The 23,523-nt window shown below is 50.6% G+C and overlaps 2 protein-coding genes and 1 long non-coding RNA gene across 7 annotated transcripts in view; 2 read left to right on the forward strand and 1 right to left on the reverse strand.

Moving 5' to 3' along the window:
• Positions 1 to 7,543: 7,543 nt before the first annotated feature.
• On the forward strand, positions 7,544 to 10,133 carry Myog (myogenin). Its single transcript, NM_017115.3, has 3 exons — positions 7,544 to 8,047; positions 8,636 to 8,717; positions 9,272 to 10,133. Exons 1-3 carry the CDS (start codon positions 7,577 to 7,579, stop codon positions 9,391 to 9,393), a joined length of 675 nt encoding a protein of 224 aa, NP_058811.2. The 5' UTR covers positions 7,544 to 7,576; the 3' UTR covers positions 9,394 to 10,133.
• A 5,778-nt stretch (positions 10,134 to 15,911) lies between these two features.
• Ppfia4 (PTPRF interacting protein alpha 4) overlaps positions 15,912 to 23,523 on the reverse strand; it is a 48,486-nt gene continuing 40,874 nt past the window's right edge. For 2 of the 5 annotated variants that reach the window (XM_063271978.1, XM_063271976.1), the window contains 3 exons: positions 20,844 to 20,912; positions 18,435 to 18,612; positions 15,912 to 17,974 (listed from right to left, as the gene is read on the reverse strand). In XM_063271978.1, coding sequence (XP_063128048.1) covers positions 17,925 to 17,974; positions 18,435 to 18,612; positions 20,844 to 20,912 — 297 coding nt within the window. In that variant the 3' untranslated portion in view covers positions 15,912 to 17,924. 5 annotated transcript variants of the gene reach the window in all.
• LOC120096189 (uncharacterized) lies at positions 18,184 to 21,770 on the forward strand. The gene is made up of 2 exons (XR_005492317.2): positions 18,184 to 18,322; positions 19,122 to 21,770. It is a non-coding gene; the product is annotated as an uncharacterized LOC120096189 (long non-coding RNA).

The following is a 23,523-nucleotide window of genomic DNA, read 5'->3' on the forward strand; positions in this document are numbered from 1 at the left end:
TGTGTTGGGTGGCAAACCTAGGGCCTTCTGCATTGCTAGGGCCCTCTGCATATCAGCGCCCTATCACAGAGCTACCTACAGCTGTGCTTTTGAGGGCAGATGTGGAGTAGCTTTTACTTTACTACTAAGGCAGATCCCAGCTGTGACTTTGCCAAATGTCCGCGTTCTCAGTGAGACTTCTCATGCTAGTTGGTAAAAATTGATTCCTGGTTCTATGTGAATCAAAAATAAAATGCTGAGATGGAACTTGCCAAATAGAATTGGACTTAAAAAATGAAGATATATTATTGGCGAATGGTGGCATTGGTTAGCAAGAAAGGTAATATTGGAACGGAGGAAATATTTAACTTTAGAAGCCTGTAAGACAGCGAAGGGAAGCTATCTTCCAAAACCGTGCACCTGTGCTCTGTGACCCAGGGAAGTGGTGGCAGCAGAGGAGAGAAGTGGCAGTCACCAGCCTGTCACAGTTAGGAGCAGCCCACAAGGCAGTTTGTTCACACGGTCTCTGCGCCTAGGAAGAGAACGGGGGGGGGGGGGTTTGCAGGGAAACACAGAAGATAGGACCAGGAGTAGGTTCTCCTAAAAAGCTGTCTGAGAAAAGCAAGAAGAGGAAGAAGAGACAGGAAAGAAGAGAGCAAAAGAGGAAGACCAAGGTCGGAAAGCTTTAGGGGCAGAAAGTGATGAGTCTCAAGAATGGTACCGTTCACACCACCAGCGGTCACAGGGCAATCTAGTGAGACACAGACGGAGTCTCTACGAGTCATCTGCTGAGGATTTCTGTTCAGCCTAGGGAAAGTAGTCTTAGTGACCCAGGGTGGTAGAAGACAGTGGTCAGGGAAGTGAACAGGAGGTGAGGAAATGTTAACTCCTCTTTCTAGAAATGTGGTAACGAAGGGAAGGCCAGGGAGGAGCCTTTATGATGGAAAGGACTTCAGCACATTTATTAGCTCAGAAGAAAGAGCAGCAGAGAAAGACATCCTCAGATCCGACAAAAGTAACGGACGACTTCCCTCGATCTCTACAGAGACAAATTAGCAGGGAAGAGATTAGTCATCGCCTTCATCCTAAAGACAGAAGGGTAAAGCCCAGTGTGAAAGGAATTCGCAGCAAACCACACAACTCTGGAGTTGACAGAAAAGACCCTACCCCACCACACACACACACACACACACACACACACACACACACACACACACACACATTGACTTTCTGTGCCGGAAGACTCCCTTGAATGACTCTGGAGCCCTGGGAAGTCCTGCAGGAATCTAGAGAAAGCTGGTGTCTGAGCTGCCAAGAAGATAATGTAAGATGCATTCTGGGAAGGGGTTGCTGTCGGCAGAGGGATGGGGCAGAGGACAGAGCCAGGAAAAAGCAAAGACATCTCCACCCAGGCAGCAGCTGCTCTCAAATATGTCACAACTTGTCAAAGAGGCAGAAATAGAAGCAGTTTGGGGAGTGGAAGGGGGTGGGGTAGCATGCTATGGCTTCTGAAGCCATGTAGAGGGTGACCAGGAGGGAAGGGGGACAAACAGGGAGGCTGAACCAGAGGTGAATGTAAAGAGCACGTGTCCCACAGTAGTAGTGAGGTCGAGCACAGGAGCAAGAGTAAATTGGGGACAAAATTCCCTAAAGACACCTGTCCTGCCTGACCCCAGTGGTTCAATCTTCCAGTCTAGAGTGCGTCAAACAACCTACAGAGCATGCCTCAGGCTGAGGTGTAGCTCAGCGGTGGAGCGCGTGCCTAGTGTGTCTGCCAAGGCCTCGGCTTCTGCACCCAGTACCTCAAAACCAACCAGGTAACATCAGCCACAAAAACGTCGCCTTCCTACCCCAAGTGCATGTTCCCTACAGAGAGTGATCTATGCAGTCAGACTTCCTGTCTTGAAAGAAAGAGTTTATCAGGTGTGCAGCAAACAAAAGTAAAAGAAGTTAGCAAGCAGAGAGGGAACTTCATCAGACTGGGCACTTCCAACATCCGCAGTGGGCAGGAAGCGCCCTGGAGAAAGAAACACGCTGAAGTTTCCGACTAAGAGATTTCCAGGCAAAGCAAGACATTCTGTCCATTTCGGATGTCTCTGGCCTCCTGTTCCCACTGCAGGCATTTTTTATACCATGGGTAGAAAACAACAGCCTCGTTGGAAGCGGGTTAGCCATTCTTCAGGGCACACCATTTTTAATACCCTTAGTCACTTGCTATACTCTGCTCCGTTTCAGACCCAGGGGGCCAGCCTGCCCTAAGACAGGGAGCCTTGAAGGGCACTTGAAATCAACATGGAGTTTGAGGTGGAGTGGGGAAGACTCCCAGAGTCTGCTCTCAACAAATGCAAACAGTGTGTGACAGTTTCCCCATATGATTTCTCTTCAGCCCGCCCGCACTTGCTCTGGGCCTATAGGTTGACCTGAGGGGAAAGGCCATCTGTTTGGATCATTGGATCCAGCATCTTGGTTTACAGGTGGGCAAGCTGAGAACCAGAGAGGGGTTCATGCCCTGCCTCATATCTCCTTACCCATCCACTTCCCTAAAATTCCTGCCAGCTTTTGTGTCAACCAGGAAGTAAAGGGCCTATTGCGATGGCGGGTTGGGAATGCCCACAGTCTTTACCCTTATTCCCCTTTGGGCCCCACAGTGCCTCCTGGGTTCCCATTGTGATGTGTTCTGCTGAGCCCTGTTCCAGTTATTTTGAACAGCTCTCTGCTTTGTCTCCAACAACCACCTCTCCTTGACCCCAAGTCTCCTAGGACCCAACTTCTTCTGCTTCCAGGTCAGCCCTTTTCCCCACCCCAAAGCCAAAGATTCTTGAAGGATGATCCTGGCTCTGAGCTCCAGATTCCAGGGAAGGCTGGGATTTTCCAGTGTTTAACTGATGCGTAGCCCTTTATGGAAACAACATGGTCCAAAGGCCAGGGTCCCTTCCCTGTCCCAATTCTAAGCTCTGTCCCCATCTGCCTCCAAACCTTGTCCCAAGGCCCCAGCCTCTCTTCCCATTTTCCTCTCTCCATACCAGCTGCCCCTGAGGACTCCCTGAATTCTCCAGATGTCCACAGGCCCTGCACTCCCCCAGAGACTCTGTACTCACTCACTGTGCCCCTCCTCACTTGCAACCTCACATTGGGAAAGGGGTTCAGCCTCAAGGTCTAAGCCAAGTCTTCAAATAAGAGACACCCCTAATCCTCCAGCATTTTGAACAAGCCTCTGACTCCTCCTGTGTAGAAGGAAGACTGACTATTCAGCCCTCAACTGCCTTGCGGCTTTGATGGTCTATGATGGCTGTGCTCTGACTCCACCTGCTAAAAATCTACCACCTCAGAAATAGGGTTGGTTTGCACATTGTGTTTATGTATACTTCCTGGTATGTGCATGTGTGAGTGTGTGCATGCGTGTGTACATGTGTGTGTGCATGCGTGTGTGTGTGTGTGTGTGTGTGCATGCATGGATGTGTGTGTGCGTGCGTGTATGTGTGCGTGCGTGCATGTGCGTGTGTGTGTGTGTGTGTGTGTGTTACCAAGACACAATCCCCACGTAGTCCCAATATTAATTGTCAGAGACCTTGCCTGAGAAAACAAAAGGTGACTGCAGCTTGGTGAGGCCCCCCTCCCTATACCTTCTTGCTCCTCCGTTTCCAAGCACATGAGACTCCAGAATGAGAAATGTGCCTTGATTTTAGCCAAGCAACTTGGCAACCCAGGTCAGCCCATCAGTAGGGACTAGAAAGGGTTGGAGGCCAGACCGCCATGGTAGTGTGCAGCTGAAGGAGAAGGAACTAGGGAGCAGGTGAAGGGGATTTCTGAAACCATGCAAATGAGGTCAGCCCAGCATGCAAATGGACAAAGTCAAGTTGAGATGGTCAGGGTTGGAGGCCAACAGCCTGGGTCTGAAGCCTTTGTAGGGGCTAGAGGCTTCCTCTGGAGAAAGCATGACCGCCTGAGGAGTCTACAGTAGGGGCAGGGGCCCCCCATGTGCCCACGCAGCAGGGGTAGGGATTAAGATTGGACGCCCTGCTGTCAGGTCAGAGCTGATGGATCACCACTGATGGTGGAGCACAAAGGAGCTCTGTGCCTGGCACCAATGTGTTCCCGTCCATCAGAGGGCAGCTTGTGGGGTGCTGGGGTATGCAGGAGAGGAAGACCAAGGACTAGGCATGCCTCACAAGTTGATGAAAGAACAAGGTGTCTAAAAGGCCAGTACCCCCACCTCTACATCGGGATTTTTGAAAGATTCCACCATTTCAGTCCCCAAAGCATCTTTGCCTTCAGGGGGACCTGGCACGGTCATCAGTCCACATCATCCGGACACACACAGAGACATCTGCAGACAAGGAGTCACAGAGACCCAGATACACAACTCCCAGCCCTACCCTCATCAAGCAAGAGCAAATGTCCCACTCACATCCTGGGGCACTTCCTGCAGACCAGAGCTATGTCTGGTCACTGCCATCATCCCTACTCAGGGACCAACACAGAGTAGGGCTTGAACAGAGGAAGGAGGAAGAGAATCAGTTTCTCTTCTGGGTTATCCCTGTCCTTTCTCTAGCCTTCCCCCTTGTCACACAGCACTTCCTACCTTGGAAAGGTGAATTTTGGTACACAATTGTCACTTAACTGTGAGCACAGGGTCGCAGGTAGATGGCTTCCTGTTCATGTCACCTGGTACACAGTTTCCTGATTGAAAGAATGGGGCAGTGGGTGAGCCGGGTATGGTGGTACACAACTTTAATCCTAGCACTTGGGAGGCAAAGGTAGGGGGAATCTCAGTGAGTTTGAGGCCAGCCCTATTCTACAGAGTGAGCCAGAGGTACACAGAGAAACCCTGTCTCAAAGGAAAAAGAAAAGGAAGTGGGTTCCTTCCCCCAGTCCTTACCCTGTGGTCCCCAGGGTCAGCGTAGACACCTGATTTGAGGAACATGAGGCTAAGAACAGGTGGGGGGCACGGAAGCAGAGAGATGCCAATGCAGGGAATAAGTCTTGTTCTCACTGGGTGTTTCGATGTGCTGGGTACACACGCACACAGGTGCACATATGCACACAGGCACACATGGCGTCTGCCGCCATTTTGAAACATGAGTGTTTTCCCACTCACATCCATCCTCCTGCCCCTGAGACAATGCTTCAGACCTTTATCATCTCACTTCTGGATCACTGTCACTCAGGGTGGGGGTGGAGTGGAGTAATAAGGTTTTCTCCCCTCAGTTCTCAAGCCCCTCCATACCCAGTTGGGCCCCTTAACTTTACAGTCTTGTTATCAGTCACCCCCTGACCAGAACCCTGAGATCCACACACACTGATCACCCATACACCTTCTTCTTCTCACCTCTTCACATCCTTATTCTGCTGATTCCCCAAGACCTGGTCCAGTCCTTGCTTCCTCCCCAGCCCTCCTCGGACGGAGGCTTAGCCTCCAATGACTTTTGCCATTTGCGATCCACGTTGCTTGCCCCTGTTTGGTTTTGTTTTTTATTTTGTCTGAGAGAGTCTCCCAACTAGCCCAGACTAGCCTGGAACTGGCAATCCTCCTGCCTTGGCCCCTCCGAGTACGGAATTAAAGGTATGTGCCACTATGCCCACCCAGCTTTCAGCAGTCTCATTGGCTGCAGCATTAACAGCTTCGCAATGGGGCATTCGCTGCCAATGGTCCGGGCTCATCTACCGGGCAGTGAGGCCACGCAAGGCATCTAAGAGCAAGTCCTGTCTGCTCCCACTTCAGAAGAAGAAGACAGTTTGCTTAGGGGTAAGTCAGATGGGGTCCCCCAAGGACAAAAGATATAATTTGGGGGTTTGCACAGCAGATGTGATATCCCTCTCTTCTCAGGGCTCACAGGGCCAGAGTATAACCTGAAGCAAGGTAAACGTCTGTTTGTTTCTCCACTTTGAGGAGGTGGGGAGTGTGTTGAGCATGAATATTCTCTGTGTGTTAGAATCCACAATACCATGCTGCACTCTGTATTCCCAAGTGAAGTCAAGAACGGCCTTAAGGCCTCACTAGGCCCCAATTTGCTTGGGGCTCCTTTATTTTCCAGCATGTCCCCCTCACACACCTGTTTCCTCCTTCAAAAGACAGTGCTTTCTTGGCTCATCCCTTAAGGGAGGAGAAAAGGCCAGCCTTTCAGACCTCACACAGCTCTCACTGCCGCTATGAAGGGATCCCTCCTTGAGATCCCACACCCCATACAACTCCACCCTTCCCCTGATTGTCCTGACTGGTAGTGTGTCCGTCTCTTGCTCTTCCATTGGAACAGCAGGACAGATCACACCTAGTCTGCAGGGTCATGGGGAAAGTCCTGAGCCGTAGGGTGAAAGTTTGTGACTCAAAATCCAGAATTCCTGAAGCTTCAGGTCAGGGGAATAGGCAGCCACAGGAAAAGGGATTCAGGAATCAGAGGTAGGGTGAAAGGTGGCCAGAGGCCTCCATGACCATCAGTGCCTCTACTGAGGTATCTACTGGGCTGAAGGAGCCCAAGATTCAGTGGAGATGGCCCCTCCCCCACCTGACATTCTAGAGTTGTATGACACAGGCAAAGGTCATGACTCAGGCCGGAAGGGATAGAAGAAGCCAGCCTGGTGGCAGCCTAGGACAGACACAATGTTAAGGATTACTCATTCTCCTTATCACCCATATACAGAAAGGAAGGAAGGAGTCAAAATGGTTCTAGTGCCCAAATGGGCAGAAGACATCATTGAGGGGAAAGCACAGGAGAGATGATTAAGAGACACCAGGGAGGGAGACAGGGGACTGAACAGCCCTTGACTGGAAGAGAAGGCAACGTAGAGTAGTTTGTGAGTTCTAATCCTTGCTAAACACTGACTTCACCCGACCCCTACTACTTCAGGATTCCCCCTTTACTTAAGAAGTCCCGTGTTCTCTTACTTCAACCCACCCTCAACAACATGAGACCTGGTCAAAGATGCCGTGGAAACCCAAAAGTTGGATCCATTTGCTCTTCTGAGTTTCAGTCTTTTGCCTCCATGGACTCTAGGGTTTCACACATATACACATGATCCAAACGTGGAGTGGTCCTGTTGTGGTGGTAGGGACCTCACGGGACTGACAGTACGGTTTAAGGTGCCACTGAGCAGGAAAGAGAAGGCTAGATGGATTCTGAAGAACCCTTCCCATCCAAGGCAACCCCTTTCTTGTTCCCTCTGGCCCTGTCCACCAGCTGCCCTGGCCCATGGAGGAGAGCAGGCAGGAGGCCCGGGTAGGAGTAATTGAAAGGAGCAGATGAGACGGGGAATGTACCCGCCCCCACCTTCCCTGCCCCACAGGGGCTGTGGAGAAATGAAAACTAATCAAATTACAGCCGACGGCCTCCCGACCCGTGCACAGGAGCCGCCTGGGCCAGGGGCAGGCTGGCAGGGTGGGGTGGGGGCAAAAGGAGAGGGAAGGGGAATCACATGTAATCCACTGTAAACGTCTTGATGTGCAGCAACAGCTTAGAGGGGGGCTCAGGTTTCTGTGGCGTTAGCTATATTTATCTCTGGGTCCATGCCAGCAGGGAGGGTTTAAATGGCACCCAGCAGTTGGCGTGAGGGGCTGCAGGAGCTTGGGGGCCAGTGGAAGGAACAAGTCTTTTCCGACCTGATGGAGCTGTATGAAACATCCCCCTATTTCTACCAGGAGCCCCACTTCTATGACGGGGAAAACTACCTTCCTGTCCACCTTCAGGGCTTCGAGCCCCCGGGCTATGAGCGGACCGAGCTCAGCTTAAGCCCGGAAGCCCGAGGGCCCCTAGAAGAAAAGGGACTGGGGACCCCTGAGCATTGTCCAGGCCAGTGCCTGCCCTGGGCGTGTAAGGTGTGTAAGAGGAAGTCTGTGTCTGTGGACCGGCGGAGGGCAGCCACACTGAGGGAGAAGCGCAGGCTCAAGAAAGTGAATGAGGCCTTCGAGGCTCTGAAGAGAAGCACCCTGCTCAACCCCAACCAGCGGCTGCCTAAGGTGGAGATCCTGCGCAGTGCCATCCAGTACATTGAGCGCCTACAGGCCTTGCTCAGCTCCCTCAACCAGGAGGAGCGCGATCTCCGCTACCGAGGCGGGGGCGGGCCCCAGCCGGTGGTAAGTGGCTGGTGCACCAGTTCCAGGGATAGAGCCAGAGGGAGGTGCCTGGTCAGCCTCGGGCCACCAGAGCTAGAACAGGTGCAAAGCAGGACCCTGGAGATCCCAGGACCCCTTTCCTGGTCGGCTAGAGTGTCCAGCGGCCTTCTGTGATCATACTGTTTCCAGACCAGACAAAGGCAGTGAATATAAATACAGATGGGGTGGGGTGGATTGGCACAAGGGAACAGAAGAGACCCAGAAACAAGCCTGAAGTAAGGGCTTAGGAGAGCCTAGGTGAAAATGAGAAAAAGTGGCCAAAGAAACCCGCTTTATCCCAAAGCCATAGCCTCTATATTTGAGCTAACAAAACACATTAGAATGTCCATAGGCCGGCTCAGGAGCCACCATAACAAAATACTCTGGTTTACCACCCTTATCCCTAAAATAAAGGCAAAATTCCCATCCTAGAAGCTAGGAAAGACCTAGAAATATGATGACTACGGTAACATTCTATGGTGAGTAACTGACCCTGTAACCCAGGCAGAGAGAAATACCTGAGACCTGTAGTAGACTTGACCTTGGACCTTGGCCTTGTCTTGCATGCAGGTACCCAGTGAATGCAACTCCCACAGCGCCTCCTGCAGTCCGGAGTGGGGCAATGCACTGGAGTTTGGTCCCAACCCAGGAGGTAAGTGAATCCTGACCCTGGTAACATGGCTCAAATCCCTTAGTCCTAACTAGGCTGGGCTGTTCCCTTACCATAACACCTGTTCCAGTTACCTTCCAGCGGCTTTTCCAGGAACCTGCTGACCCGAGGTCCCCAAATGGTGGGCTGGAGACCCTACCTCCCTGTAGCCTTGACCAGCTAATGAGTAGTTAGGGCCTCCCACAGCTTCCCAGCTGGCGTCTGACTTGGGGAGGGGGTGGGGAGAGCCTGCCCCTGCCCCAGGGGTCCCTGGGAATTGCTGAGTCAGTGTTGTAAAACTGGGCCCGGTTCCCTAGGATATCCTGGCTTCACCTTGGGTTAGCCACTTCCAAAACCCAACTGCATTAGGGGATTTCAGAAGCAGCCCACAAGTACACACACACACACACACACACACACACACACACACGGCATGGGGAGTGCTAGTGGGGGGGGGCACTCCTGAGTCTTCCTTACCTATTTTGTCCTGGAAAAGTTGTGTCATCAAGGGTCCCTTACCCCTTGCCCAGGAAACATTCCCCACCTTCTCCTTACAGATCATTTGCTCGCAGCTGACCCTACAGGTGCCCACAACCTGCACTCCCTTACGTCCATCGTGGACAGCATCACGGTGGAGGATATGTCTGTCACCTTCCCAGATGAAACCATGCCCAACTGAGATTGTCTGCCAGGCTGGGTGTGCATGGGAGCCCCTGAGTTGGTGTCAGACGCCACCACTTCTGCAGCAGGGGCCTTTTAAGTGGGGCTGTCCTGGTGCCCAGAAAACAGCCCTGGGCTGCCACAAGCCAGACTACCCACCGTCCATTCACATAAGACTAACACCCAGCCCAGCAAGGGAATTTAACTGACTCCTTAAAGCAGAGAGTATCCCCTTCCAAGGAGAGAAAGATGGAGTCCAGAGAGCCCCCTTGTTAATGCCCCTCAACGGGGCAAACTCAGGAGCTTCCTTTTTTTTTTTCTTCATAATGCGCCTCTAATTCCACCCCCCAAATGAGACAGTTTGAGAGACAGTGAGTGCCCCGACCGGGACAAGTGTGCACATCTGTTCGACTCTCTTCCTGATGCCAGTGGCTGGGCTGGGCCTGCCCTGAGATGAGAGAGAAGGGAGGGAACGATAGGGTTCCAAAGTCTCTGGGGGGCAAGCATTTGCAGTGGATATTGGGAACCTTCCAGTGCTTTGTGTATTGTTTATTGTTGTGTGTGTTGTTTGTAAAGCTGTCATCTGACCAAGGTCTCCTGTGCTGATGCCAGGGACAGGCAGGGAAGGGGGTGGGGGCTCTTGGGGTGACTTCTTTTGTTAACTAAGCATTGTGTGGTTTTGCCAATTTTTTTTGTAATTTTTTTGCTAACTTATTTGGATTTCCTTTTTTAAAAAATGAATAAAGACCGGTTGCTATCAGAGCGTCTGCAATGATATTATCAGGAGGGGAGGCATCAAAACACTGCACCTTCCCCTTGGAGGTCCAGATGGGGGGGGTTGGATCATGTGAGTGGAGCTTCAATCCTGAGCTGACCATTAGATGCAGGAGGCAGGTGACACATAGCCTGGGGAAAGACCAGATTCCTTAGAAATCCCGGGCACACCGAGGCCTGCAGAACCCTTTGTTGTACTTTAATTCAGACATCATGTACAGTCCACTGTGTTACAATTTCCAGCCCAATAGGTCCACTGAGCACGCTCACGTGCCTTGTGCCCAGCCCACACCTAGGGCTAGGGGTTTAGAGCTGGATTTTCAGGGCTTTCCTTCCTCAGCTCCGTGCCTCCCCTGGATCCGCATCCCTTTAAGTTCTACGGAGAGTAGGGGGTGACTACACAGAACAAATGGAGTCAGACAGTGTCATTTCTTCACAAGACAAATAGCAATGTCCCCTTATCACCTTCTGCCCTTCTGGGGATATTCCTGTCCCCATCTACAGCTCAAAGGTGAGGAGAGTCTGCTGAGGGAGACAGAGACAGAGAACATCAGAGAAGCCGGGGTTCTCATCCTTTGGGATGCTAAGGTTTTCAAAGACTGGTTTCCTGAGGGGAGAAGGTGGGTGGGAAACTGGAATCTTGCCAGTAGAGAGATAAGGATTAACACGGTATCTAAAAAGAACCACAATCAGGACAGACAAACAGACTTCAACCTTACTGTTGGTCTGGTTTACTGGAGATTATTTCCAAACCATTGCAGACAGGGATTCAGTATATGGTACATCCTGGGCCCTCTTCAGCCCTCTCAGGTCCTGTGACAACTGACCCCAGCCAGTTTAAGAGAGCAGGCCCTGACAGCCATTCTGCACCTGCTCAAACTCAGCTAGGCCCCTCCCCAAATGCCCTCCCGACTTCGCCCATAGAACTATACCTAAAGAAGACAGAATAAGAAAGACTTGGCAGAGCCTCGGTAAGGAACTTGAGGGGGTAAGAAATTAGAGAAGGTAGGGCTCATCAAGGTCTGATTGTCTCGAAAAGCAGTCATCCATCCTTGTCTGTGGGATTTTCTTCCTTTTGAGTTTATGTCATTGAATTCAGTCTTTCAGATAGCCTGAGGAGGAATAGTTAAGTCTAGCCTTGAGCTACTGACCCTGGGGCAAAGTAAGTGCCTGCAGTACCTATTCTGGTCTAGTGTGCTCCCCTAGGATCACCAAAATACCCAACTGTGCAACCATATAGGGCTCTTCTCAGATCTATGCCCTCTGTCCCAGTGCCTCCCAGTGTTCTTGAGTGGATTCTCCCCGACTGCCTTCAGTTGTGACGTGTCTATCCGTCGTCCTCCTAGGCCCCTCCAAGGGTCTAGTGCCAGCCAAGAGCAAGATCACTCCTTGAGTACCCTGCAGCTCCTGGGCTCCGCTTGCTGGATATTGTGTTAAAGCCCATTCTTTTCACACTTGGAAAAAGAGAGCAAAGGTCACTGGAGTCAGCTGACCCTTGCGTAAACCACAGCTTGAAAGTCCCCAAGCCATAACACGCTGGCAGAGCTCAGATGTGAATGACTAACCCTGCTATACAGGAGTCCAGGATAGTTTCACAAAATAAATGTTATTAAGCATACGGGTTTCCTTAAATTAACAAACTCTCAGCCTTCACGATAGAATTACAGATAACAGTCAAGTTAATGAAGAACGAGGTGGAGTTCTTTAGGGAAATTAACTCAGATTCCTTCATCTGTGGCAGTAACTACAATATATCAAACCGGGGTTAATCAAATGTTGCCTAATGATGGACATTAAGGACTCCACAAGAATAAAAAGACAAGAATTACTTGAAACTGGCATTCTAAATGTTAGTGGGGACATGGGAGCATCCTGGTGTTTAGCTAATTATTATGAATGATAGGATATTAGTGAACTATCTGTGCCCTCTGGTAAGCATTCTAAGGTGTCTAAATTCCCAGGAGATTCCCTTGGCAGACCAGAAAACCTTTCCACTAGTGGCTGCAAGTGTAATAGGTGATTGTCCCAACCGGTGTGGGAAAACAACGGGAACAGGAGTCCTCTGAACTCAGTGTCTGTCCCACAGGTGAAATGCCAGCGATTATCCCTAACGTGTCACACCCCATGGACTTTAGTTTTCTGGTATCTAGGCTCACATTGGGGTATATATGCCCAAGGAGAGCTAGAGTTCCAAAGGAGATTGGCTAAAGAAGACCCCCATTCAGGCCTTGGTAGAGACATGTATCACTACCCTTTGGTGACTGGCTGTCCCTCCTCCCTGTGCTCTCTCAGCTATGTGTGGCTGCCCCAACCCAGACTCCTTGTCTCTCACTCTGTTTAGGACATTTCCAGAGGGAGCAAAAGAAAACATTGTAAGGCCCCTTCCTTAGTTTCTACAAATGCTAAAGAAACATGATGCTAGGTCTTATCCGGAGCCCGGCATGCCTAAAGTCCCATTTCCATACGGGACTGCTCTTCCTATATCCCCAACCCAGTGGTGGCAACACTGAGAAGTAATGGCTTTCTGGACCCTTCAGACGATCTCTCCTGTAGCCAGCATCTAAAGCTCATCACTTCCACCTCTGACCAGGAAGGGATGGGAGCCTTGAGAGGCTTGTAGACACTAGACCCTGTCTTACTGCCTCTCCTTGCCTTGTGGTTACAAATGTGTGAGGGAGAGAGAATTGGCATAGCTAGAGAAATCAGGATGCCCTCTCTTAAAAGCAGTAGTTAAGGGCTGGAGAGATGGCTCAGAGGTTAAGAGCACTGCCTGTTCTTCCAGAGGTCCTGAGTTCAAATCCCAGCAACCACATGGTGGCTCACAACCATCTGTAATGGGATCTGATGCCCTCTTCTGGTGTGTGAAGAGAGAAGACAGTGTACTCACATACATAAATAAAATACATACATAAAAAAAAGCAGTAGTTAAGCTGCCAAGCACTCCTGGCAGTAGGTCAGGAATTCACCATACAGACCAGTCAAGGATGAGGCCCAGACCTAGACTTGAAACCTGTCTCTTTCACCTGGTGTGTGAGCTTAGCCTGATGATTTCCTGTCCCTTAAAATGGCAATGGTCCCACGTTGCTGGGTTGTTAGGGTTAAGACAAATTAATCTGTGTACTACGAATTATAATTTGGATGTTTGGGTTTCTCCAAAATCCACGTCCAGTTCATGTTCAGGACTAGAGAAAATGGCCCAACAGTTAAGAGAGCTTGCTGCTCTATCACAAAAGACCCAAGCTCAGATCCCAGGACCCATATCACGAAGCTCACAAATGCTGTACCTCCAGCTTTAAGGGACTCATGAGTTTTTTGGTCTCAACTGGCACCCATATGCACACTCACATAGCTTGATTTTAAGGAAATCTTTTAAAATACCTAATCCCCAATGCAATGAATGATATTAACAGATATCTGGAGGCATTTAGGGCACTGAGTTTAGTGGCCTTCTAAGAGGGCAGGCAGCCTATCTGGCCCATGTTACCCTTCAACCCTTTCTCGCATGCAAGAACACCTTGAGAAAGTACCATTTCTGAGGACTGGGCTCTCATTGGAGATTAGATCTGCAGGTACCTTGACCATGGACTTCTCAAACTCCATTTACTGTGAGAAATGCATTTCTGTTGATTAAAAATGACCTGTGTGAGGTTACTTTGTAACAGCAGCAGGAACAGGCAAGTAGTGGTGGACTGAATATGCTTGGCCCAGGGAGTGGCACTATTTGGAGGTGTGGCCTTGTTGGAGTAGGTGTGGCCTAGTTGGAGGAATGTGTCACTGTGGGTGTGAGGTTTGAGAGCTTTCTCCTAGCTGCCGGAAGATGCCAGTCTTTTCCTAGAAGCCTTCAGGTGAAGATGTAGAACTGTCAGCTCCTCCTGCACCGTGCCTGCCTGGATGCTGCCATGTTCCTGCCTTGATGATAATGGACTGAACCTCTGAACCTGTAAGCCAGCCCCAATTAAATGGTGTCCTTAAAAGAGGACATGGTGTGTGTGTTCACAGCAGTAAAAGCCTAACTAGACACAAGTGTCAGCTTTTATTAATAATCATCAGCAGTTCTCCAGGATGAGGTCAGTCGATCCACTCACTCAAAGAGACGGACTTACGGGGTGATGTCACAGCCCAGTGCCATAGACAGTCAAGGAGACAGCATGTGTCTCTGCAACATGTATAGAATGTTCATGGCTCCCTAATTCTACTGCAGCACCAGCCACTGCCTCCCAGGAGAGACTTGGAAAGAAACTGAAGCCACATAGGCAAGGAAAAGTCAGTGAGCGATCTCTGCAAGGGACACTGGTGGACATAACATTTCTAGGTTATATAAACTGGTGGCAAGAGGGGGGCCAGGGATCCAAACCATGAATAGCTTCTTTTTTAAAAAATAATGTATTTATTCATTTTTCTTTACTTACTCACTTGGCATCCCTCCCAGTTACCTTCTCCCACAATCCTCCCCCAACCCCCAACCTCCTCTTCTCCTCTGAGCTCCCTTGGGTATTCTCCCTACCACCACCACCATAGCATTTCAAATCTCTGGGAGCATGAATAGCTTCTTAAAGCCACCTAGGGGAGGGCCTGGATCCCGAACTAAAGTAATGGAGACCTACTGTGGTAGTTTAAGTAGGAATGGCCCCCAGTGGCTCACATATCTGAATGCTTGGTCTCTGGTTGGTGGAACTGTTTAGGAAGGATTAGGAGGTGTGACCTTGTTGGAGGAGGTGTCCATTGTTGGGCCCTAAGGTTTCAAAGTTCATGCCATTCTAGTTAGTTCTCTTGCTGCCTCTTGGCTGTGGTTTCAACAAGTAACTCTGAGCTAGTTCTCCAGCACTATCTATGCCTACCTGCCTGCTTGCCTGCCTGTCCTTCTACTGTACTCCCCACCATAGGGTCCACAGGGTCATAGACTCTAACCCTCTGACACTGTAAGCAAACGCTCAAGTAAATGACTTTTTAAAATAAGTTGCCTTGGTCATGGTATCTCATCACAGCAACTGAAAGGAACTAAGACAGCTCCTGGAAGACTGAGATATACAGAGGAAGCTGGGCAGAAGCAGCCATTCCAGGCTCAGTGTGAAAGGGTCCAAGTAGAGTAAACCTGGACAGATGAGAGAAAACCGACCAAGCCTGAAAGCAGGTTTCCCACCCCCTCACCTTGTTCTATAAGCCCTTGGTACAAGCCACCTGTACTGGCTGGTTTTGTGTGTCAACTTGACACAAGCTGGAGTTATCACACAGAAAAGAGCCTCAATTGAGGAAATGCCTCCATGAGACCCAGCTGTAAGGCATTTTCTCAACTAGTGATCAAGGAGGGAGGGCCCAGACCATTGTGGTAGTGCCATCCCTGGGTTGGTGGTCCTGGGTTTTATAGGGAAGCAAGTTGAGCAAGCCAGGGGAAGCAATTCAGTAAACAGCACCCTTCCTGGCCTCTGCATCAGCTCCTGCCTCCAGGTTCCTGCTCTGTGTGAGTTCCAGTCCTGACTTCCTTTGGTGATAAACAGCAGTGTGGAAAGTGTAAGCTGAATAAACCCTTTCCTCCCCAATTTGTTTCTTGGTCATGATGTTTGTGCAGAAACAGAAACCCTGACTAAGACACCATCCAAACACTAACTTTCCCATCAAGCCTGTGAGTGCGTAATAAACAGAAGGGTATTACTTACACGTTTCAAAACCAATACTTCCTTTCCGGAGTAGAGCAGCATCAAGGTCCATGAAGTGAAGCTGGACATATCAAATGAACTTGGTGTTCAAAAAAAGAAACAGACGCCATTTGTACATTGTCTTAAAACCAGGTTTATTGGTACGTACACACCCACTCACACCCACACACACTCACACACACACTCGCACACCCACTCCTGAAGCACTGAGCCATTACAGTACTGAGAAGGGACCTGGTTTGACACAGGAGGCTGGCAAGGAGAGCTTGGGTCACTGGTGACTCTCCGGAGAAAACAAATATTGACAGTGAGGCAAGGCTACACCGTGAAGGCAGCCTTTCCTCACTGCACGTAGAGTCCCCTATTTTGTCCTGCCTACTGACCCTGAATGCACCTGGCTCCCCAACTGTTACCTATGTCACTGTAAACCATGATAGGGTTCTGTGGTAGAGGAGGGGCAGGGCTGACTCTCCCACATAGCTAGCCCGTAGAGTCCCAAGAAGGAGTCAGACGGTGTGACCATGCTGGGTTCTTTCCATCGTAGGATGCTGGCCCTTCTCAGTAACTCCAGCATTCAGGATCAGGGGTTCTCTCTCTCTAATCAGCTCATGATCTACTCAACTGTTTCTCTCTCCATCCCCAGAGGTCTGTCTGGTAGGAAGGCAGAAACAACGGGGTTGAGGATGGGTGGTTGCCTGCCCCAGCCCATGGGAGCCCACTGGGTCGCCCCATTAGCCAAGCTCCCCTCTGCTGAGCGCAAGGCTCTATGTCCTTTTCAGACAGGGAGCTCTGGCTTGTTTCTCCACCTGTCAGCCTGGCCCTGTTCAGAACCCCAGTGATGAAATGGCAAACCAGCTATTCCAATCACCTCCAGGACGGCACTGTACTGCCCTACCACGAACACAGCCCAAGCACTTCCCTGTCCTCTTCCACTACCAGCTTCTATCACCCACCCTGATACTAGGTCCTGAGCTTTCCAAAGGTTAAGAAATTGGTCCAGAAGAGAAGAGTGATTGATATTCCCCATAAATCTGCCCTGTCCCCACCATGCTGCCAGAAAGAGCAATTAAAATAATGGAGACAGAGAAGGGATCAAGAATTTCTTGAGTAGTTTGCTCCGTAGCCCCAAAAGAACCAACCCTAAAGGTGGATTTGAGGGCATGGGGGCACACAAGGGAGCCTGCCTCGGTCCACCTTAGATCTCCTAGACCTGGGACATGATTCACTGAAGGGGAAAACTTCCCCAGCCCTGTACCCCCACTTCAGGGCAGAGTTAACAGTTCACAGTCTGATTCACTCAATCCAGTAGCAGCACCATCTGTGGTTGGGGCTGGAGGCACCCACACTGCCCTTTGGGCAAAAGTACAAAAGGCTACCAAGCTATCTCCCTAGGCAAGGAGCTGAAGAGTTTCCCTTGCCCTCACCAAAGCTCTGGGGTCCGTTTCTCCCACACATTTGGGATTCTGTGTCGGCTTGGGCACAGAGTTTCTACCTTAGTCTTCCTCAATTCCCCTCTTGGCTTTGTCCTGGAGAGGGGCACTGGGGTATTCTACACCCCTCCTAGCCCCACAAGCAAGACTTGGAGGCAAGAGCTATAGACACTGATGATGGGGTTTGGGGAGGAGGGAGTGATATTGAGAGAGGGGGTGGCAAAACCATTCGGACCGTCCGGCACTGCCAGAGTGGAGGGAACCAGAAGGCCAATTAGTCCAAGCAGGACAGAGTCCGTAATGGCCTTTTATTGGAAGAGTCATCTCAGTCCTTGGTCCAGGATTCTGAGCCTGATGAGCCCATAGTTCAGACCAAAACAGATCCGGAGGAGGGAAGGTGGCCACACACACGGTGCTGTCCTTCCCTCCCCCCACAGGATCTCAAGCACCTACAGCCTGGGTGCCCGCCACTCACAGAGACCTTGGCCACATCCACCAGAGACTTACAAAGGGGGAACGAAGTAGGACTCGGGTAGTGGGATGCCGAAGGACTGGATGAGCATATTCTGAGTTCCTGGGCAACTGGAAAGTCACAGAGGAGAGACTGGGAGCCAAGGGAGAAAGGGAACGAGCAGGAAGGATCAGGGCCGGCTGAGCCTGTGAAACCAGGACACCCGCCCTGGGGGCCGTGGCTAGTCCCGGAAGGCGGAGAGCATGTGTCCGTAGAGATAGTGGGAGTGAGCTATGAGAGAAGAGAGAGACAGGCTCTGTGAGTGAAGGAGGTTCCTGGGGAGGGTAGCGGGTAGGTGCGGCATGCGGCCAAGCACGAAGCGAAGCAGGAAGGGCAAGCCGGGCGATGCTGCAGCGAGGGGGCGGCGGCAGAGCGGTCCGGGGCGGCGGCAGGACGGGCGAGCGCAGCCACAGCCTGGCCCACTTACCCCGAGCCGGGGGCGCACCCCCGTCAGACCCGGGGCGGGAGAGTGGGGGGGTCAGCAGGAGTAGGTCCGGACCGTGGAGGGCTCCAGTCTCTGCGCCCCCGCCGTCCCGGCTGGCAGGAGTCGGCAGCGGCGGGAGAACACACAGAGCGCGGGTTAGTGTGCGCCCCACCGCAGCGTTAGTGCAGCTCAGCCTCGGCCTCGCCCCTCTCCAGCCCGCTCGGCTCCAGGGTGCGGGGAGGAACCCATTTCCAGCCTGGCACTCACCTTCCGGCATGATCTTCTTGGGCGGGGCGGGTGGAGGCTGCAGCGGACCCAGGGTGGACACACGGAAGCCCGCAGGGAGGGTCTCCGCTGAGGTGCCCAACATGCCACCGCTATGGTGATCCCGAGGCCGAAAGCGTTTCCTCCAGGAGGGTGCTCGACGGAACACCTTCTCTTCCCCCTGCACCAAGAGGCACAGTGGAGTTGCCACCCAAGTCCCTAAAGCTCTAAGGGGTACTATTTCCCAACTCCCCCTCTCTAGCCCTTAGTGGTTTTGTGTGCAGACTAGACGGGCTGAAGATGATTTCAAGGGGTCTCTCACAGAGATCAAGCAGGAGGTCCCTCCTATCAGGTCTGGGCCAGCAGTGAACTCAATTGTTCTACCTACCCCAACCCCCCCAAACTGAGCTCGGATAGCCCACTGCTCTTCCGAAGTATTTTTTCTTTCAGCTCCCTCTGGGAAGTCACTGGTCAGCCCATCACTGCTTTCCTGTCCTGCTGGGGCCTGAATAGAAGATACTACCTGGGTTGCTAGAAAAACACGGCCAGGGATGAAGACTTCTAGGCTGCCCTTGTTGGTTCTGCCATATTACTAGCAACATGACTGCTCCGGGCTTCAGTTTTCTTATCTTCAAGATGGAAATTTCAACACCTTTCTAACCTATTTATTTCTCACCCTGCCTACCCCAGTGAGACCAGAACACACGGACAATGATTGGTCAGGTGACCAGAGACATGCTCCTCCAGAGGATACAGGGAGCAACCTCCACTCTCTGCTCCCCATCGATGCCAACCGATTCTCCAATCACCTCTCTGCAGAGGGTCCCCAGAGCCCCAATCCCACAGGATGGATCACTGGACAGGCCGCCCAACACTCCTAACAGAGCCACAGCTCACTGCCTTGTAGCCAAGCCTCATCTTCCAGCCTGTGTTTTCAGAACTGCACAGGCCCCGTGACTCGGTTAGGGTGAGCAGGAACAAGGCCACTGACCCCTGTTCTTGTTTCAATGACTCCTCCCATCTCCGGTGCCTCTGGATTTGTAATCTATGCCCTTGGGGTGACCAACGCCCTAGTCACTTGTCATAGACCCATCCCAGAAGCACTTGGATGCACTTTCAAGATTTTTTTCGGGGGGGGGGGGGTTGGGGATTTAGCTCAGTGGTAGAGCACTTGCCTAGCAAGCTCAAGGCCCTGGGTTCGGTCCCCAGCTCCGGAAAAAAAAAATATTTTTTTCGTTACTGTTTCTTCCCCTTCGCCCCTTCCTTTGCTCCCCTCAGTCCCCTCTTATCTCTCCTCTTATTTTCCTCCTTTCTATCATGCTCTATTGGAGTGAGCTGCACGGTTTTTGTTGTTATTGGAAAAGACTGTAGCCCCTGATCCTGGTGGGTCCTATCTGGGAGTGCTGTCTGCCTCGGTAACTGTTAAATGAATGGACAGCAGGAGTCCTGTTCCTTAATTTAGCAAGGTCTGAAGATGGAGGACCCAGAAGTATATGGGGGTGGGGGGAGGAGTACACATGTGGTATGTCTGTGAAGTCGCAGGACAACTTGTGGAGTTGATTATCTCTTTCTGCCTTTGTATAAGTTCCAGGGATCAAATTCAGATCATCAGGCTTGTATGGCAAGGGCTTTTACCTGCTGTGCCCTCTCACCAGTCCCGGGCTCTTTTTTAACCTGCTAAAGCCATGTCAGCTAAGGCAGACCTGAATGGGAAGGTCAAGGAAGATTGGTGCCAGGAAACAGGTAGGGCAGAAGAGCAGAAGAGGAAGTGCTGGCAGGGGCTTAGGATACATCACAGCTCAGAACATGAGCCTTCCCTGAACTCAAAGGGGAGGCCTGATGAGATGAAGGTCACCGGAAAGGCTGAGAATGCAGAACGAGTGCAGAAGTAAACAGAGGAGCAAAGCAACAAAGAGACCAGGGATGACAGAGGCCTGGGCTTCTCCTGGGGAGCCTCATTCGGCTCCTCAGCCGAGCACCTGTCCTCAAATCACCACAGGGCTGGAGGACTATCTCACCAAGCTATGTCACCAAGCTATGTCACCAAGCAGGGAGAGAAGCAGTGGGGTCTGAGACACGGAGACGGAAGAACCACCCCCAAAGATATGGCTGACAGGGAAGACCTTTGACCCTGCATGGTTGAGAGGACTGAGCCTTGAGGGGGAAGATGCTAGAAGTGTAACACAGGAGGGTTGGTTCTTGTACAAGAAACGAGTTTGGCAGAGGCTTCTCCACAGCAGGCCACTGAGACCCAACACAGGCCTCCTCCTCACAGCCTTCATCCTCCATCCCTCCCGGCTCTGCTCCTTTAGGCCAGCCACCATTTATCAGCCCTGGGGCAGGAGATCTCATGAATCTCTATCCAGCCAGCCAACAACAACCAAGGCTCTGAGTTCAAATCCAGGTACTCACGTCATCCAATTTCCTGTCTGTGCCCAAGGCCAACAGGTTATTGAACTCTCTCTCCATCACTTGGCGGGCCTGAAACCCATAGGGTAAGAGGGAGAAAGAGGAGCTCTAGTTAATAACGCTATCTTACTCTTTAAAAGTTTACATTAATTTGGTTTTTATATCATCACACATTAGTGTGTGTGTGTGTGTGTGTGTGTGTGTGCTTGTGCACACACTAGCGCATATTTGCAACTATGCACTGTGTAGGTCGGAGGACAATCTCGAGAGTTGCTTCTCTCTTTATGCGGGTCCTAGGTATCCAACTTATGTCATCAGGCTTGGCGGCAAGTGCTTTAACTTCCTAAGCCAGCTCACCAGCTTCATCTTTTTCTTTCCTTTTTTTTTTTTTTATGGGGGCGGGGCAGGGGTGTGCACACAGTAAATGCATGTGCAGAGGATAACAAACAAGAATTGGTTCTCTCCTACCATGTGGATTCTGGGGACTGAACTCGGGTTGTGACTCGTGGTGGCACCTTTACCCACTGAGCCATCTCAACTTCCTCCTTAAGGCGTCTTCCAGCTGTTCCCTAGAGTCTCGGGGCAGAAATGGAGCAGGGGTCTAGTGTACTTAACCACTGGAAGTACACGCTTTCCTGAGGCTACTGTTCCCAGCAAATCACTAATAGTGTTCTACCAGAAGTCAGACTGTTAACCTTTTAAAAATAGGATCACAGAGCACATGAAGAAACAGGCTTTACCTATTGGGGGGAAAAACAACCTATTTTCACTAATTGGACTCGGGGAGTTATAACAAGAAAGAAAGAGGACCAGAAGCTGGGGGGAGGCACTCGTAGGAACTGGAGAGAGGCTACAGTAGTCAAAGATGTTCACAATAAATTATCCAAACACATGCAAATGTGTGAGCAAATAAAAATCATTATTTTAAAAGTCTATATTTTGTCTCTAAAGGAAAGGTCACGGCTCACTACCCTTTGGGAAGGGCAGGAGCAAGAGCGGCATGCCCAGCATGGGGAAGCAAGCCTTCCTACGGGGAGGGAAATGAACTCATCTCTGTCAGGTGGGTCCACACTACAAACTCCAACTAAAGGAAGCTAGTCACAGGTAGTGGGGACCCTGAGCTGTGTGGCACACACACACACTTTCCAAGACTCGTCAAAATTACTCACTAAGGAAACTTCCAGAGTGTGTAGAGAGATGGCTCAGCAGTTAAGGGCACTTGCTGCTCTTGCAGAGGACCTGGGTTCATTTCCCAGCACCTAAAGCAGGTGGCTGACAACTGCTTATAACTCTGGTTCCAGGGAGTGCCAGCATGCATACAGTATACCTACATGCCAGCATGCATACAGTATACCTACATACATCCATGCAGGCACACACACACACACACACACACACACACACACACACACACACACTAAAAATAAATAAATAACAGGTGTTTTCAAAACTTTCTGTCACCAGATATTTTCAATGGTTGTTCGTGGAGGATTCCATACTGGGTCAGATAAATAGGTCAAGAAAATGGTGGGTGATGGTGGCACACGCCTTTAATCCCAGCACTCCAGGAGGCAGAGGCAGGTAGACCTCTGAGATCGAATTGAGACCAGCCTGATCTACAGAGTGAGTTCCAGGACAACCAGGGCTACATAGAGAAACCCTGTCTCAAAAAAACAAACAAAAAAAGAAGAAGGTGGAGTAAGAAGAGGAGGAGGAGGATAAAAGGAAAGAAGGAAAGAAAAGAAAAGAGAAGAAAAGAAAAGAAAAGAAGAAATATGCATTCTGAGACAGGAAGCAAAAGAGAAAGTCCATTCCTGGGGAAAATATCAACCACAGAGTTCCATTGGAATAGTGTTTGTCAGAAATGGGAATGCTATGTCTTACATATGATCGAAAAGGAAAATATTTCAAATATCTTTTGGGTAGTGAAGGGTTAAATAGATAGGTATTAACTGCAGAAACCCTTCTGAGGGCCCTGGCAGGCAGGAAACTGCAAATGGAGTTAGAGGTAGGTCAGTGTAGAGAAATTACATTTGGAGGAAATCCAAACCTTTACTAGAAAAGAAAGGTTCCAAGCTATGCGTTCTGACCGGTCAATGGGGGTCACAGCAGACAGTCGGCAAACACACTGGCCCTGTATGCTGCCACTGTCCCCAAGGCCAACACACCATCCAGAACCAAGAGACAACACAGCTCCACCCTCCCTCAAGCCAAGTGTCTGCTCCCAGAATAGCCAGCACAGCTAGTGGCTAGATTTCAAAAGCTATCTGACAGCTGCAAACAGTTCAGACAAGGGCAGCTAAAATGATCAGGGGCAGCAGCAAGTCTACACGAGGGAAGGCTAAAGGAATTAAGAACTGTTCTGTCTGGAGAGACAAAGGCTTGGGCCCAGAGCAATATAATCAGAGTTTATGAAATTCACAGTTCTTACAAAAGGGGAAGCCAGTCAAATACAAACATCCTCGCTGACCTAAGCTGTAGGGAAGAAGCAGATCTTCCCCAGGGGGAGCCTGGCAGAGGCATATTTAGGACAACTAAAATCAGGAAGTACTTCACACAACTGCAAGTATGGCTAGGATCCATTACCCACAGGAAGTTAGAAGGGCCAAAGATATAAATAGGGTCAAGAGAATTTAGATCTATCCTTAGGTAACAGTTACAACAATAATTACCAAATGTAATT

This window comes from Rattus norvegicus, chromosome 13 (assembly GCF_036323735.1).
Source record: "Rattus norvegicus strain BN/NHsdMcwi chromosome 13, GRCr8, whole genome shotgun sequence".
Classification (NCBI taxonomy): Eukaryota; Metazoa; Chordata; class Mammalia; order Rodentia; family Muridae; genus Rattus; species Rattus norvegicus.

What these genes read in the sequence shown, in the direction of transcription:
- Myog (NM_017115.3), top strand. Translation starts at nt 7,577, where the DNA reads ATGGAGCTGTATGAAACATCCCCCTATTTCTACCAGGAGCCCCACTTC. An exon ending in GGGGCGGGCCCCAGCCGGTG is followed by an intron (nt 8,048 to 8,635) that starts GTAAGTGGCTGG and finishes TCTTGCATGCAG; the next exon opens with GTACCCAGTGAATGCAACTC. An exon ending in GTTTGGTCCCAACCCAGGAG is followed by an intron (nt 8,718 to 9,271) that starts GTAAGTGAATCC and finishes TTCTCCTTACAG; the next exon opens with ATCATTTGCTCGCAGCTGAC.